This window comes from Barbus barbus (genome assembly GCF_936440315.1).
Source record: "Barbus barbus genome assembly, chromosome: 48".
In the NCBI taxonomy this organism is placed as follows: domain Eukaryota; kingdom Metazoa; phylum Chordata; class Actinopteri; order Cypriniformes; family Cyprinidae; genus Barbus; species Barbus barbus.
This window is the reverse complement of record NC_136726.1, coordinates 4,125,024-4,142,813: the sequence shown is the minus strand read 5'-3', so window position 1 is coordinate 4,142,813 and position 17,790 is coordinate 4,125,024. Positions and strand designations below refer to the sequence as shown.

The 17,790-nt window shown below is 37.1% G+C and overlaps 1 protein-coding gene across 4 annotated transcripts in view; it reads right to left on the bottom strand.

The window, feature by feature from the left end:
• LOC306866503 (ankyrin repeat domain-containing protein 27-like) overlaps positions 1-17,790 on the bottom strand; it is a 74,354-nt gene that overhangs the window by 9,893 nt on the left and 46,671 nt on the right. For 2 of the 4 annotated variants that reach the window (XM_079411748.1, XM_079411747.1), the window contains exons 11-22: positions 14,898-14,976; positions 14,637-14,769; positions 7,159-7,239; positions 6,381-6,505; positions 5,772-5,854; positions 5,113-5,228; positions 4,823-4,915; positions 2,412-2,609; positions 2,246-2,305; positions 1,842-1,961; positions 1,478-1,522; positions 715-834 (exon numbers count right to left, since the gene is read on the bottom strand). In XM_079411748.1, the coding sequence (XP_079267874.1) occupies positions 715-834; positions 1,478-1,522; positions 1,842-1,961; positions 2,246-2,305; positions 2,412-2,609; positions 4,823-4,915; positions 5,113-5,228; positions 5,772-5,854; positions 6,381-6,505; positions 7,159-7,239; positions 14,637-14,769; positions 14,898-14,976 (1,253 nt within the window). Of the gene's footprint in view, positions 1-714; positions 835-1,477; positions 1,523-1,841; positions 1,962-2,245; positions 2,306-2,411; positions 2,610-4,822; positions 4,916-5,112; positions 5,229-5,771; positions 5,855-6,380; positions 6,506-7,158; positions 7,240-14,636; positions 14,770-14,897; positions 14,980-17,790 lie in introns of all 4 variants that reach the window. The other 2 variants (XM_079411745.1, XM_079411746.1) reach the window with 1 other exon arrangement.

Below are 17,790 nucleotides of genomic sequence, written 5' to 3'. Positions count from 1 at the left end.
TAAAAGTTGAACTTTAATTTTACATGGCTTTATAAACATGTGGCTCTCTTGTGCGAGACAAGAGTGCAACGCTGTAGATGTCCTTCTAGAAAATATGCGTTCTGTGTGAACGGCTTGGTTTCAGTTTGGCCGTAAACAAGATCTTCTCCTCATTGATGTTCTCTTTTTCCGCAATATTTTGAATGAACAACGCAGCAGCGCTGCATCGAGTGGGTTCAACTGGATAGGGTAACAAAAGCATTAAAATGCAACGACACTTACATCGTTATCGCATCTTGTGAGCCATTGATAAGGCTGCCTGACACACACCTAAAATTCAAATGCAACGTTTTTTGCATTTGAAAGTGGATTTTTATTTTAAATTCGACAAATATTTCAAATTCAAATTTTTATTTAACAGCCCTACTGGGCGCTAATCCAAGACATTCTTCTATTACATAAATTTTGTTGGGAACTTAATTTAGTGTGTAAAAAAAAAAACAGCTAGGATTTGTTTGTTCAACATTTTATTCATGTAATAATTGATTGATTAACTTTATTAATCCCAAAGGGAAATTCACATGTCATAAGTATTGTAATATGATGTCATTTTTTATAATGTAATAATAATAATAATAATAAAAATACCTGAAGGCTATTGTTTTGATTTATTATTTATTCATAATTATTAATTTGCATGAAATGTATAAAAGTGTTAAATGAGTGTGTTCATACCTTCTGTGCAGGTTCACAGCTGGGGCACTGACACAGAGGATGGCACAACTCTGTCTTAACATGCACTGAATTTTCCTCTTCCTCCGGCTCCTCATCCAGCCAATCCAAAATATAATGTACCTAAAAGACACACACACACACAGTCAAGTCAAGTTACCTTTATTTATATAGCTCTTTTAACAATACAAATTGTGTCAAAGCACTAAACAGTATCAAATTGAAGGATAGAGTGTCAGTAATGTATAATAATAAGATTAAACACTCAATTTTCAGTTAAAGGCATTTCATTATTGAGTTCAGAGATGTCATTGTCTAGATCAGATTAGTTTAAATAGTATCTGCAAAATCAAATTGATGATAATCACTAGAAATTAAGTGTCCCCAACTGAGCAAGCCAGAGGCGACAGCGGCAAGGAACCAAAACTCCCTCTGTGACAGAATGGAGAGAAAAACCTTGGGAGAAACCAGGCTCAGTCGGGGGGGCCAGTTCTCCTCTGGCCAGGAGATAATTGTTTATTTATTGTTTACTTATTGTTTTAATTAAAATTTTAAATGTATAAATGCATTTATTTCTATTTTATATTGTTGCAATTTCTAACAATAATAGTATTATGTAGTTAGGTATTTTATTATATTTTTAGTTATTTTACATACACAATATACTGTTATTTTGTGTTGTTGCTATTATTATTATTATTATAGCAAGATTAAAGCAAGACAGAATCCTCTTTAACAAGGTGTATGTGACCTGAAATGAGCTCACCATCTGCACATCTCCATCAGCCACAGCTCTCAACAACTTCTCCACCTGTTCACCAAACACAGGAAAGAGAAAACATAACATAGCTGGGTGTCTGCGAGTAAAAATCACAACAATTTTCTGCAAGCACATTAATTAAGTGATTATATGAAGATAAAATGGCAATTTTAAATTCCATTTTCAATCATTTTTGGTGCTGAATTTCCCTCTGAGCAAAGCTTGAGAGTTTGAATGCTTGACAAATTTAAGACAAATATTAGTATTGTATTTTGGTGCTTAATTTCGCTCAATAAGGGCTTATTTGACCTCATCTTGTAACAGGAGAAGTGTAACGCTATGATCTGTCCTCCAGATGGTGTTGCTGTACCTCTTTGTGTCTGCTGCGTTCGGTCTCCGGCGGTGAGGCCTCGACGCTAAGTGAAGACATGCTGGACATAGATGAACGCCTGCTGCTGCAGTCAGACGGCTGAGGAGAGCGACTCGGAGACTGAAAAAAGAAATGAAGACTACGGTCTATCAAAAGGTCTGCTGCTAAAATACTTTCTCTGTAAAGATTCTCCAGGTCAGCACAAAATCCAGTACAGTCAAGTACAGTTATTTGTCTTTCTCTGTTGCTCAAGACATTTTGCAACTTGTCAGAATGGATTCAACGGTTGAGACATAGATGTATTACATCTAAGGGGTTTGGCAGACAAAAAAAGTTTGGGAACTACTGATCTACAGAAATGAATCTGACTGACAAGATATTTGAACAAGACATTTTAAACTCACCTCAAATCCACTTTCCCTTTTACTGGAGTCATTGTGTCTGCGCTCCAACAATGACAGAATCTACAACACAGATAATACACAAAATTATTTCCCGCTGACAGTCAAATTAACAAGTTTGCTCCACGATTGTAGGTGTGAGATGCCGTTAAAGGCACGTAACTCTAACCTTGGAGTTGAGGGCACAGTGTAATGGAGTCTCCTTGGCTTTGTTGAGGATGAGGGTTGATGCTCCATTCTCCAGGAGCACCTCCATGATGCCCTCGTAACCCCAGCGAGCGGCGATGTGCAGCGGCGTGTCTCCCTTATCGTTCTGAACGTTCAGTCGACAGGAGTGCAGGTCGAAGTACAGCAGCGCCTTCACACACTGAGACACACATTCACATCAAGAACGAAATTTCGACATTACACACATCTCTACAGTCCATCCCAGAAACACAGTTTTTAAGAAGCAAAATATCCCACTTGTAAGCTAAATGTTCACAAATGTATTTTCTTCTATTAAAGTGGTCATGAACTTAGAAACCAAAATTCCTTTGATCTGTTGACATATAAGGGGTCATTCTACTATAAAATCAGCCTGTAAGTTTCAGAATTAAAAACTTTCTTGTTAGTCTAAAAACAGCTTATATTGAAGCCAGTCTGCCAAAACGACAGCTCGTGCAATGTTCTACTCTATGATGTAATACTGTGGATAAGCACCGCCTCCGCAGACGATTATCAACGCCTGATTCTACATCACTGCCCGTTTTGCCACACCCACCGATTAAACGGTTGCATTCCACTCCACGTTTTGACACACACTCGCGAACTTCCCTAAGCACTTCCCCTCGGAGGAATCCCTGTTGCCATTTTGAAGTGCATTCCACTTTGTGAAGTGGACAAGGGAAGTTTATATGGACAGACCCTCGACCCCTCGATTTTGACCGAGGGAGCAAGTCAGCTTCATATGCACACAGGCTGCTCCGTAGACCACAATGCAACACGATTATGACATCATAGCAGATAGAGTTTAATTTATTCCCACCCCAAACAACTCTTTAATATATAATTTTTTATAGAATTATAGATCTTTTAACACTTATAACAGCCCTAGCAAAAAATGAAAAATGTAAACAATAAACCCACTCCATAGCTAATTCTTAAGTGATCAAGGGCTTAGGACGTTCCAATTCAGCCCATTGCAAGGGTTCCGCCAGTAGTGGGCACTCATGCAACAATCACTGATGTACATACGATTAAACGAGACGGAGGAAAGTTTGCGAATGAAGTGCTTAAAAAAAATGGACTGGAACCCAGCCAACATTGCTGCCAGTTAAGCACCGCCCACCGATTCCACATCACCGCCTGTTTAGCCCCGCCCACCAATTCTACATCACCGCCTGCTTAGCCCCACCCACAGATTATTCTTCACTGCCTGTTCAGCCCTGTCCACCGATTCGCACACGTAGTGTAAATAACGAGAGGCAAACATAGAATCCAAATGATGAAGGCTCTGAAGACAACAAAACGCTGTGTGGTGCCAAGTTGTGGAAAAACAGTCTTTGCATTGCCTTCCTCCTGATCCCAACATTAGGAAAAAGTGAATGAACTTTATTTTTAAAGGGTTAGTTCACCGAAAAATTTAAATTAGCCCATGCTTTACTCAACCTCAAGGCATCCTAGGTGTGTATGACTTTCTTCTTTCAGACGAATACAATCAAGTTTTGTTAAAAATTGTCATGGCTCTTCCAAGCTTTATAATGGCAGTGGGCGGGTGTTTCTGTTCAACTGTCTAAAAGAAGCAAATAAAGCACATCCATCCGTAATAAAACGTGCCTCACACGGCTCCAGGGGGTTAATAAAGGCCTCCTGTAGCGAATCACGGAACGTGGAAGCGCAGCAGAGAGACAGCAAAACAAAACGTCGGTCATGAATTAGATGTACAAAATGAGGATTTGTAAAGAAAAATGTCGGAGGATTTCGATATAAGCCAAGAGGAGACTGGTCCTTTGCTAAACTAAGGAAACCTTGCTTCCTTTCGTCCTGTAAACAAACTCGTGAGACTAGCATATCTCATAGGCGTGTGCACGGCGCCAACATCCTACGTCATCTGCCGGAACGGCTTCTGCGTACAACAGATAGTGGAAATGAGAGAAAAGTGTTTATGTTTTAAATATGGATCTTTTTCTTACAAAAACGCATCGATTCTCTACAGGAGGCCTTTATTCACCCCCTGCAGCCAAGTGAGGCACATATTAATAGGGATGGATGCACTTTATTTGACTTCTTTTGGACTGTTGAACAGAAACACCCGCCCAATGCCATTATAAAGCTAGGAAGAGCCATGACAATTTTTAACAAAACTCTGATTGTATTCGTCTGAAAGAAGAAAGTCATACACACCTAGGATGCCTTGAGGGTGAGTAAAGCATGGGCTAATTTAAATTTTTCGGTGAACTAACATTTTAAAGAAGATCTAGACTGAGTCAGTAAGAACTTGGTCCTTTGTCCCTTGGTCCCTATTGCTTTGTCTGTTTATGAGTATTTATGCGTTTTATACTTAAAATCAAAGGAAAGAAAGAAAGAAAAAATACTTACATCTTCATGCCCGTACATACAGGCCAGGTGTAGAGGGGTGTTTCCATTATTATCCTGAGCATCTGTGTTTGCCTTATAATGCAAGAGCAGCAGCTACAAGAGCAAACAGGAGATCAATTGAACAACAAATGAGGGACAATGTGATAAGATTCATTTTAATTATTTGAGAAGAAATACCACAGATTGAAGTGATGTTGGATATTAGAAACTAGCTGCAGTTTTGTAACCCTGTTCATCAAAGCTACAAGTCTACAACATCATTATTAGCATGAGTGAGGTTGAGTTCTGACCGTGACTCCCTGGAAGCCCTTCTGGCAGGAGAGGTGCAGCGGTGTGAGAGCGTGATAATCGGTGGCGTTCACCACAGCTCCCTTCGACACCAGCAAATCAATCAGCAGGGACTGACCTGATCACAAACACAACACAGGAAAACAAGCCACAACATTTAATCGTCAACTCTGTTAAAGCTACAAATTCATTTGGTAGCATCTAAAAAAAAAAATACAACAAAATCTAACCCGTTATAAAATAACAGACATGTGAAAACAAAAACAAACAAACAAAACAACAACAACAACCTAATAAAACAAACCAAACCAAAACTGGAAAAAAGTAAACAAACTGAACAAAAACAAAGTAAAACAAGAACAAAACATAAACCAAATAATGAAGTAGACAATAAAAAAAAAAAAAAAAAATATATATATATATATATATATATATATATATATATATATATATATATATATATATATATATATATATATATATATATATATATATATATATATATATATATATATATATTTATAATAAATAATTTTATAATAATAAAAATATATATATTTGTAACAAAGCATAAAAGACAATACAAAACCCAAAATAAACCAAACAAAACTCCAAGGCAAAACAAACACAAAAAACTAAACTAAATTAAGTCAATGCTCACCACAAATAGCAGCAACATGTAGAGGAGTATAGCCTCGGTCATCCCGAGAGAATGGAGTGACTATGGACGGATCGTTTAACCTCCTAAACCAAGACAGACAAGCAAAACATTACTTTAATAAATAATGAGGAAAGTACGCCTACATTCAAACTAGGCCTAAATGCTTTCTAATATGTTCAGCCTGTGGTGGTTATCAGCCCAACACACCATTGTTATAACTGTATCAAAATTAATTTGATAGCAAAGTTAAAGAGACATACAGATTGTAGTGTAAAAATAAATAAATCTTTATTTAATACAATTTCAAGTCTTTAATTTAATAAAACTACTTGAATGAAGAACAGGTAAGTGCTGTCTAAAATAAATGAATGCAAAATTTCAGATCACGGACCCACTTTATATTAAGTGTCCTTTACTACTGTGTACTTACATTTAAACTGATAATTTGATACAATGCACTTCATGTGTACATAGATAATTTTACATTTGAAAATTGCATTCAGTAATTACATCTGTAATTTTGTAGTTAAACCTCTAATTATACTGTTGACCCTACCTCAACCCCTTAAACCTAACCATACCACCAAACCTGTCTCTAATCTTACTGACCCTGAGATGTGGCGGTCACAGGCGTCACAGGAACAGAGTGGGTGACATAACTTCCTCCCGTCCTCTTCATTCTCACTCTCGCTCAGCAAACGCTTCACCTCAGCTTCATTTCCACTCACAATGTGCTGTCCATATACAAACACATACTTAGTATCAATTCATCTTATTCATCATTGTATATATATGGGGGCAGTCGTGGCCTAATGGATAGAGAGTTGGACTTGTAACCACTGCTCATCACTGCTAGAATTCAGCTAAACCCACTTTCCTATTAATCACTAAAAATGGCCAAGCAAGTGCACACACTGACAAGATACACGATACAGTATGAGACCAAACACGATTATGTTACATACGGGTGTATGTTCACTACTGAGTGTACACTTGGATGGGTTAAATGCAGAGCACAAATTCTGAGTATGGGTCACCATACCTGGCCACACACCACTTCCCTTTCCCTTATATACACACACATACATACATACACACACACACACACACACACACACACACACATATATACACATTTTAAATCAGGAACCAATTTTAAGACAATTATTTTTTTCTTAACTAGTATAAGGTTTTACTTCCTGTTCTTGCGCCAGTCAAAAATAAGGCTCAAATAAGGCAATGATGTCTCAGTGATCAGTTATGAAACAAAGCTCTTACTAGGAGTACTAAATATAATATTTCTTCCTATGGTGTTCACAGGAAGTGGGCAGTAAAGTTGAAACTGGTTACACAAAGAGCCAAAGGCAGGCATTATAGCGGTGCTCACCTCAAACAGCTGGTCTATAGGTGTAGCATTCTGGGACAGCAGGTCCACCTTCTGTCTGAAGGACAGTCGATCTCCTGACCCCTGCGGACCACAGCACACATTCACAAACAAGACACAGACATGCAGCAATGGGAGGTGTGTGTAGTATGTGTCAGTTCACAAAATCTTGATTGCATGTGACTATCGAATGCAGTGGGACATTTTCTCATGACCACATTGTCTACAAAGCCACTTTTCACAGCTGAGAAGCTCTGCTTACACATTATAAACAAAAACAGACTACTAGTAGCTTTATAAATCAGGTTCAGATTCTAAGAAATTGTCACAGCATTCTGGGATTAAGCACCCTTCTTTAAGCCTATTGGACAAATATTGCACCTGGTGCCTAAAAGGCTAAATGTTCAAACCCTGCTATGGTTTATCACAGGACTTCAAACTAATTTCTCAATAACAATTTAAATTATATATATTACAAAAAATCATATTTTATAATACATTTTATAAATATCACTGTATGAGTAATTTTAACAATAACAATATACATTGCTATACCGTTTTTTTTTTTTTGGAAATATAAATATAGATATACAATTATAATATATAATATTAAATATAAAAGATAGATATAATTATTTTTTTCATACCATTTAAACTTAATTTAACTTAAAATGAATAAATTAGTGAAATAGTTTCTGGACATTTTTGAGACCCTCTTCTTGAATAATGCCGAGTTCAAATCAGATCACGGTTGTTTTCACACTGCATGACTAATAAATGTATTCATAGAGCTGTTGTAATTACTATCATCATCATCATCATCGGAAACCTGCAGGAAGACCTCAGTGCTTCTTTTTGTTGACAACAAATTTATAATGATTCTCATTACGAATTTGAGAAGATGTTTGTCGCACATTTCCCACTGCAACAAAACATTTCGCGAATCATCATAGAGTAACCAGCAACAACCACCCCTTCCTCTTCTCATCGGAGACATGCGATGCAACACTAAACAGTCTCTGGCTGTCGGTGCTTTTAATGAGTTTTGCGTCTTTCTCAGACAGTTTTAAATACTGCCACACTGCAGACGTGTTTGCTGCATTATATAGAGTGTGTGTATCTCACTCTATGCTGGTTGCTATTTGATCGCGTCACGTCATTGTTCAGTACAAATTGGTTACAATTTGGCGTTTTCGCTTATAATGTCAGTTGCTGAACATTTGTTGCATCCCTAATATAAATTGTAATAATTCTCCACACCAGTTTCAATATTACTGCAAAAACTAATACTAGCCTAGACAATGCAGGGGTAGACAATAAGGGAAATTTGCCACTGGCCCTCTGGGCCAGTGTCTTTTGAAGTTCACTGGCCCAGGTCAAAGCGTCGGGTATTGATCCCAATAATCACGAAAAAGAACAGTTTGCTTGAACAACATGAATAACATTTTTTTTTTTTTAAGGTAGGTTTAGTGCAAAGTGCAGCAAAACTGTGCAAAAACATGAAACAAGTGCAAATAAACCTATTGCATAGGATTCATTCTCCGTATTCACACAGCAATTCATTACATTATGTTCATACCATAGGTTTCATACACGTTAACTTTTCTCAACCTTACTTGTCTGCATATGTGGGCATTGATCTGCAGAGCTCACAGTAAACCTCTTTTTTTTTCTTGATCGTAGCCCAGCTAGGGGTGGGCGATATGGGAAAAATATCATATCACGATTTTTTTTAGAAATATCACGATTCACGATTTTATCACGATTCTTTGTCATGTTGGTTTTACAAGTTGTCTGAGCATTACAGCCAAACTAGAAAGACAAAGCCTTTCAAGGTAACAAAAAAAAAGACATGGCAGATATTTAGGCCAAAGTGGGCGAAGATAAAAATCTTTGTCATCATTCTATCTTTCTTATTAAAAAATAAGAACAAAGATACAAATTACAAATACACATAATATACAAATAAAACAAACAGTGCTTTATTTTCAGGTACAATAGGTGTATTTAGCAGAGCATTCAATGAAATTGAATGAACAAATATAAAAATAAAACACTACATAGACTGATTCCTAAAGCAACTGTATTAAAGTTTTTCAGTCAAGAATGAGTGATTTTTCTCTTTGCGTTTTGTTGTTTTGTTAACGTTAAATTAATAGTTCCCTCAAAAATAAATATTCTGTCATCTGTCAATTGTCATAATGTTTTATTTTTATACCATCATTTACTCAAAAGTTGTTTTAAACCTGAATGAGTTTCTTTCTTCTGCTGAACATAAATGCTATTTTGAAGAAGGTGGAAAACCAAACAGTTGCTGGTCCTCAGTGACTTCCACAGGATTTTTCTTTCCTGCGATCAAAGTCAATGTGGACCAGCAACTGTTTGGTTACCCTCATTCTTCAAAATATCTTATTTTGGGTTCAGCACAAGAAATTAATAGAGGTTTGGGACAACATGTGAGTGAGTAAATAATGACAGAAATGAAATTTTAGGGTGAACTATCCCTTTAATGACAGTCGACAGCATGTTTAGTGTCCTGTCCCTTTAAGAGCTGCACGCATCTAATATACAGGCACGCATCCGTTTCTCTCTTAACTATTTACTTTCATTTTAGAGATAACCAACTGAGTCTGTATGTAAATCTTGTGTGTTTTGACAGTATTAGCGCAAAAAATAAGTTAGTTGAGTAATCAGGCGCTGTTAGACAGGCGTTTTAGTGCGCGTGCTTCAGGTGTATGCGCTCAGAAAAAGCGCACGACAGACCAGCGCGCAAATTAAACATTTAACCAGCAAGGCTTGTGTGCAAATAATGTACTTTTGCGATCGCGAATAAGTGCAGTGTCCTGTCAGAGTAACTCTACTGCTGTATGTCGTGTTGTACAGTACATAGAGACGGAGGCGCCAGAACTGTATTTGACATAATGTGTGCTGTAGCACGATACTACGATATTTCTTCAAAAGCAGATCGTGGAGACATTTTTATCGTCCACGATCAAAAATCGTCATATCGCACACCCCTAAGCCCAGCCAATTCCAGCGGTCTCACCACTGGGGCTGAAACTTTCTCTGCCTTTTCTTTTCGTATTCCCTTTCGCTTTCCCTCAATTCCTCTGGTGATTTTCTCTTCCTTGCCTTCTCTTTTTTACCCGGCGTTTGGCCGGGTGATGTGGGTTTCAGAAACATGTAGCCTAGCTTAATAGTAGCTATAGGTAGGTGCTGAGCAGCAGTGTGCAGTTTGCGCGCGTAACCGCGGGAGCGAGCAAGGCGGTGGCGGTGCAGACGGAGCGTGAAAGGCTGTCGGGATCACGTAACGTGTTAGCGGTGGTTACCGAGACGATTTAACAGAAATCAAAACACAGAACCACAGGTAATTAATGTGAAATTAGACTTTTTTTAATCGAGGCATTATTTTTACTGGCCCCACCGGGCTAGTGGTTGGAGCGATCTGGTGGCCCTGACGGTTTTAAAAGTACGTCCGGGCCACCGGGCCAATTATATTGTCGACCCCAGCAATGTACTTAAAAAAGTTCCCAAATTTAATGAACACAAGTAAACAGTAATAGAGTACAAACAAACAAATTACAACAGGACAAATAAATACAATACAACAAAGGGTTTTTCAGGTAGGTCTATGAGAAATAAGAAATTTTTCTTTGGGGTCAATGCCGATACCGATATTAGGGAGTAAAAAAGAGATTGATATCGATATACCGGCCGATATTCTTTATGTGTAGGCTATATTACATGAATTGAGCAAGATAATTACCAAATTTTGCCATAAGTTAAATATATTAAGGTTTTGCAATATATAAATATATTGTGGAAACTTAAATTCCTGTAGAGCTGCTTTGCAACGATTTGTTTCAGGTAGGTCTATGAGAAATAAGAAATTCTACATAAATTGAATAAGGTAATCGAGGTTTAAAAAAATGCATAGCCTTCACTGTATAAAATCAATATACATATTAATCTTGAGTAAATTTTAATGTAAAGTTATTCAGTCAAGAGTAGTGAATGATCAAAATATGTGTGGGGAAACTTCACATGAAACTCCTGATCCTGTGGATTCCTATTGAAAATATGGATTTCAAGGATTTTCAAAGACAGTAATTCTGACACGTTTGTGTGCATTTGACAGTTTAAGTGCAGTAAAATAACTCAATTTATTACTTATGCACTTGCTGACCAGCATCATGATGTGTGTGTGCACAGAAACTTTCACACAGCACACAACTACCAAATTGAGTTATTGTTAAAAAGTTTTCAAACCCCACAACTTAAAAAAAAACACATGCAAATGATAAAGTTTTGTGAGGGCACAGAGCTACAAATTCACATTGAGCTAGGGCTGGGCGATATGGCCTAAAATCAAAACCTCAATTAATTGAACACTTCACCTCGATTACGATTACTGAACGATTATTTATTTTTTTATTTATAGTTCATTAAAGGTTTGTACTTTAAATATAGCTATTCAACTATTATAGGTGGATTTTTTTTTTTTTGTAATGAAAGAGTGCATTTCTTATCTTTGTGATTTTGAACTAATTGAAGGAAACATATGGTTATTTGTTTAATATATTGAACAATTGAAATCAAAGATTGCTTGAAATCAGTGGTGGAAAGAGTACTGAAAATGTGTACCTAAGTACAAGTACTGTTACATTGCTGAAATACTACTAAATTACAAGTAAACGTACATCACAACCAGCTTCAGCAGATTTTTGAGTTTTCTCAACTTGTTGTTTTAAGTTTATACAACAAAAAGCTGAGAATCTCCTACAAAAATAAGTTGAGAGAACTCAAAAATCTGCTGAAGCTGTTTGCCTTAAAAGTTTAAGTTGGCTCAACTTTTTTCTTTTTTTTTTTTACAGAGTGGATAACAGCAACTTTGAACAAACCCCACTTTTATCTTATTGACAAAGTACATGAATTAGTGGTCATGATACGGGAATTTCTAACTTAAATTCTTTGAAAAACATCAATATTAAAGTACTAGAGCCCAACCGATATGTTTTTCTTTGGGGTCAATGCCGATACCGATATTAGGGAGTAAAAAAAGAGATTGATATTGATATACCGGCCGATATTCTTTATGTGTAGGCTATATTACATGAATTGAGCAAGAGAATTACCAAATTTTGCCATAAGTTAAATATATTAAGGTTCTGCAATATATAAATATATTGTGGAAACTTAAATTCCTGTAGAGCTGCTGTGCAACGATTTGTATCGTAAAAAGCGCTATACAAATAAACTTGAATTGAACTTGAATTGAATATTATAGTAAAGTATAGTCAAAAGTTTGGACACATTTACCATTCGTGTGTCCAAACTTTGACTGGTGTTGTATACAGTACATACATAAACAAAATATATATACATAAACACATTTTTTGCAATGATAACTCAAATGTGGTGATCAAACACTTATAATGATGTGACAAACATAGGCCTATGTAATGGAGGTAGGGTATTTAACAAAAAACTTTATCATTCAAAATGAGTCTGGCATCAGTGCACTTAACAGTGAACTTCACGCCACTTATTATAAATAACTTAAACACAAATAGAACAAAAAATATATAACTTGAATTGAGAAAATAAACAAGGTAACTGTGTAGGGTAACAAGCTACTGCCAATCCAACAGGAACAGGTTTATGCAGAAAGCAGAGCTTTTCCAAATGTAAACATAAAAAGAATAAATAATAATAATGAATAATATATTTTCACAAATTCTGTGTTGTGCATCGTGGGAAATCATAGAGCCCTACTAATGTAGCAAACGAGTATGATAAGCTCATTGTGAGAGTAAAACACAGGGACATGTTTATGTACTTTATAGCATTGCGTCTCACCAACTAGGTGACAACATAGCGTTAAATCTAGGGCTGTCGCGATTTGTCGCGACTAGTCGATTATTAAAAGTCATCGACTTCATTTTGCTCGCGTCGACTAACCGGCAAAATACCGGAAGTGGCGCATTTCGAACACTACCGATTAAGAGAAAGAGCAGGGCAGCATCTCAGTGATCTTATCCTGTCACTCTCTATGCATATTTACTCTAGGTTCTTACTGGCCATTCACACAGAACGTGTCTTTGTGTCTAAAACCGCGAGATGCAGCGCTCAGGAATGTTTTAAAAAAAAAAAAAACGGATTGCAGAATGCCTACTCCGTGAAAGTGCTGTGAAATAAAAAAGTTGTCATGCCAACCTGCTACTGTAACCAAAAGCTTGAAACGCTTGCCCTGCCTCCGGAGTCTTATGATTGGTCCACTATTTTAGAACTGACTCATAGATATCGCCACTCACGAGTGAAACATTCACATCTGTATAGCGCCGACTACACATGAATCTGACACGAGTTTGTTTCTAAGGGGAAAGAATTAATAGGATTTAAAGCCGAAATAACCGACATGGGAAAATTACGTCAGTTAGAGTTCTGAAGTTCTGAATCTTTTCGATTAATCGTACAGCCATACATTGAGCTCAACGAAGACTGAGACGATAATAAAGAAAACACCTACTTGTATCACATGGAAAAGAGCAGGGTGCACATCCTGCTAAAGATCTCTTTTGTCATTTTTGGGTGAGTTGTTCCAGTTACACTTTATTTTAAGGTGTCCTTGTTAGAATGTAATTATGCATTTAAGTACAGAGTAATATTAATTAACTACATGTACTTACTATTAGGGATGTACGATATTATCGGACTGATATCGGAATCGGCCGATAATGGCTTTAAATGTAAATATTGGCATCGGCCCAATATGAAAAATTATGCCGATCTGTCTTGCCGATAAGAGGAATATGTTAACTCACATGTGCTCAGGGTGTGCTAGTGATCAGATCACATCAGCACTGTGGCTCATTCTTGAAGCAAAGTTTTGTCTGAATGATGATTAGATTCACTCTTTTGGATCGCTGCATTTAATCTGTGGAAGCACGTACGGAATGATGCGTTCAGTGTGTGATAGATTATACAGTAATAACACATGCAGCGGCAGCCTCCCCCGGGTCCTAATGCCCGCTCAGTAAGGAGTTTTAATCTGTAGGGGGCGCTGTTTTATTGTTTTAGTCTCGTCGGCGTTAGGAAACGCCATCACAATACAGTGAGGGGTGTAACATTTCCGTCACACGCTTGAGGTATTCAGCCAATCACAACGCACTGGATAGCTGGCCAATCAGTGCACACCTTACTTCTCAGAACTATGAGCTTTGTAAAAATCGACACGTTTCAGAAAGGTGGGGCATAGAGGAGTAACAATAATGTACAGTATGTGGAAAATATGTTTTGTTTGAATTACACCAAATACACAAAATATTGTTATTTTTAGCAGCGTCATATGACCCCTTTAACCTCTTGTTGCAGTATTTTGAGGAGTATTCAGTCCACTAGTTGTTGGATTATCATCACTACTTGAACCTGAACCAAAATGTGACTGTCTCAAGCATTGTTAATGAAGCTGTATCTCTTACCAGAGCGCTCTGGGTGAGGTTTCCCTGGCTGATGTACTCCACCGCAGCCTCAAACGAGGTGAGACAGTAACTCAGCTCATCCTTACTGGACGTACGGAAGCGGAAGTTCTTTATGTAACTCAGATTCGCCATCCTGAAGAAAACATCAGAATATTAGCATTCTGCACACACAATGAAGTCCTCGACAGACCGTTAAAGATATATAATTACTAAATCACTGCTCTTGTAACTGTGCTGCAAAAAACACAGCACTCAACTCACCAGTTAGGGATTTCTGTTTTGATTAGCAGATAGAGAATGACTAACAGGAGATCATCAGCACACATGGCTTCAATGCTCACTGCTGAAAGACACAAAAGGTTAAATCACTGTGATGAACTGAGTGTCTGATACATACTGCACACATAAATCACAAGAGCTTTTCATAAACTGTTAATCTGAGTGTTCAATCCACCAAACTGCAATGCTACAGTGAGTGCTTCACAGGAAGAAATAGATGCTGGGTTTGGGGAAATGTGCAAGATTTTCATCTTCAGTTTATTCAAAGTTTTGTAGCAGCATGTAAACAACATACAATTAAGCACAACTGCACTGTATATTCTGCTTCAGAATAAATAAATAACAGATTGCAATTTTAACCAAAAAGACTAAATTCTTTTCATTGTTTTAGTTCAACTAATGAAGGACACTACTACTTTATTGTTTGAGCATCTAAAGGCATCTTTACACAGCAAAGGCGGCACTGAAACCAAACCTGAAGCGGCATAAAACCACGAAAATGTGCATTTACACAGACCGTTTAATGCTGTTCTGAAGCAGCATAAATGCATTTACACAGGAATTAAAATTGTGGGAAACATATACCTTTTATAATAACTACAATTTTAAAAACAAATGCTATAAAATTAAATAACAAATATAAAAAAGAAGAAGTAATATAAAACGAAATAAACACAAAATAAATAAAAACACAACATTTTAAAATGTAACGACATTAAATTTAAATTTCCTGCGCGTGCTACAGTGTATCTTGAGCTGGACGTTTGTCACAATGTTAGCTTCTGTGGTATTGACAGTTATTTTCTTTTTCTTAACAAAATTGTTCCAACTGGACAAAACACTTAAAATAAATTATGAATTACTGCATCGGGGACATCGCCGCACGATTAAAAGAGGCCGAAATTAGTTTCAAAGAGCCAGAAAGTCACTCAGGCGTAGACACAACAAAAGAAAATTATTGATACTAGCGTTAGCTAGATATTATCACACAGATCATAATAAGCGAATGATCTGGAAGTCATTCCACTCGTTGTGGTCTTTTGTTTTTAGGTAAAAACATTTCAGACTTTTGAGCTTAGCCGTAACCTGCTTCTTATCTCTCTGCACACCGCAAAGTCGAAGTCTCTCAGCAATAGTACAGTGCACATTGCTGTCTCTTACGGTTCCGTCAATTTGCCGGTTAATTTCTTCCTCTGCTCTTATTAAAATAAGCTCTTTTACTTCTTTGTCGGACCAGTTGTTTCCCCTATTGGTAGACATTATTATTATTATTATTATTAACGTTAGCTAAAAGATTGGAGCGGGGGGGTGGCTAATTGGGCGTAAGCCCCGAATGTTTTGTCAAAAGCCCCGAATCTTTTAGGTTTTTTAAAATAACTTCAACTTTGTCTAATTTCCTCTCAGTCTTTCTGACAGGAGCTGCAAAAAATTAAACAAAAGCTCTATTACCGTGCGTGGTGTCCGACGGTACTCCACGCGTCCGCACGAGCGCGAAGGTGAGCGTGGCAAAAATGATGTCATCACTCAGCTTGTATGAATTTGAATTTATATTGAATTTTTTTTTTTTTTTTTACTGAGTAACTATCATCATTTTCCCAGATAGTGTATAGATTTTTAGGCATTCTATTATCTCAAACAGCCTGAAAAATAGTGCATTTAGCTGACGTAATTGGGAAAAAATCTCCACGGGGGAGCATGCCCCCGGACCCCCCTAGGTTTGGGCTAAGCCCCCGAATGTTTACATCGTCTGGCTCCGCCCCTGCTTGACAGGTATGAAAAGATATGGAGCTAGCTTACGTGTTTTTGGCTCGAACTGACAGGCGTCCTTTGGGTTGTCATGACAACGACGCTGCTTTAGAGCGGCACTGTTTCGCGTTTCATTTACACTGAATCAAAACAGCATTGCGTCGCCTTTGATACTAGGGACTGAGGTGGGTCAGACCCGGCGTATTTTAGGTCTGCTTTTATGCGGCATTGCGTCTTTACACTGAATTCTGAGCAGACACAGATCCGCTTTAGAGCAGCCTTAAATCGGCTGTGTAAAGATGCCTTTACAATTCTAACAATTTCGTTGCACAATGAATGTTTAAACAAGGAATCAAAATGTGAAAATAATTAAATAAATAACAAAAACATAAATCCTGTGCAAGTTGCCATTTTTTGTTTCTTTCTCTATGGGTGAATCTCTCACAATTTATGTATGTATGTATTATTTATTTATTTTCTGTAAAGAAGATAGGCCTTTTTCAGGGGTAAAGAGATTGTTTACATTACTATGACAATTAGCCCTTAAAAAAAAATATATTAGGTTCAATATAATTCTGCATAAATAAAATAAAATACAACAATTATTATTATTGTAGTGATGAATAATATTAATTTATATTATGATAAAATAAAATAAAATAATGCCTGGACATGTTACCAAGAATTGTCCACAAGGCTAAATAAGGCATAATATATGACCTTAAAGAGGTCATATGATGCGCATTCAAGTTTTCCTTTCTCTTTGGAGTGTTACAAGCTGTTTGTGCATAGATAAGATCCCTGAAGTTGACCAAAGAGATATTCTATATAAAAGTTAAGACTCTGCCACGCCCCCCTAAAACAGCTCATTTAAACTTGTCCCCACGTCTACGCCACGGTATGGGAAGATTTGCAAAACACCGCCCAAATGTTTACGCAATAAAAGAAGGCGGAACTATTATTCTCGCTGTAGTATTGTTGCTGCCGCCGGAGCATGTCGTGGAGATGCTGTGTTTCATTGTGAAAGCGAAACTACTTTGTTTGGGCTTCCAAAAGAGAACACCACTAGAAATCAATGGTTAAATTGTATTTACAACACTGTTCCAGAACAGTTCAACCCAAATATTAG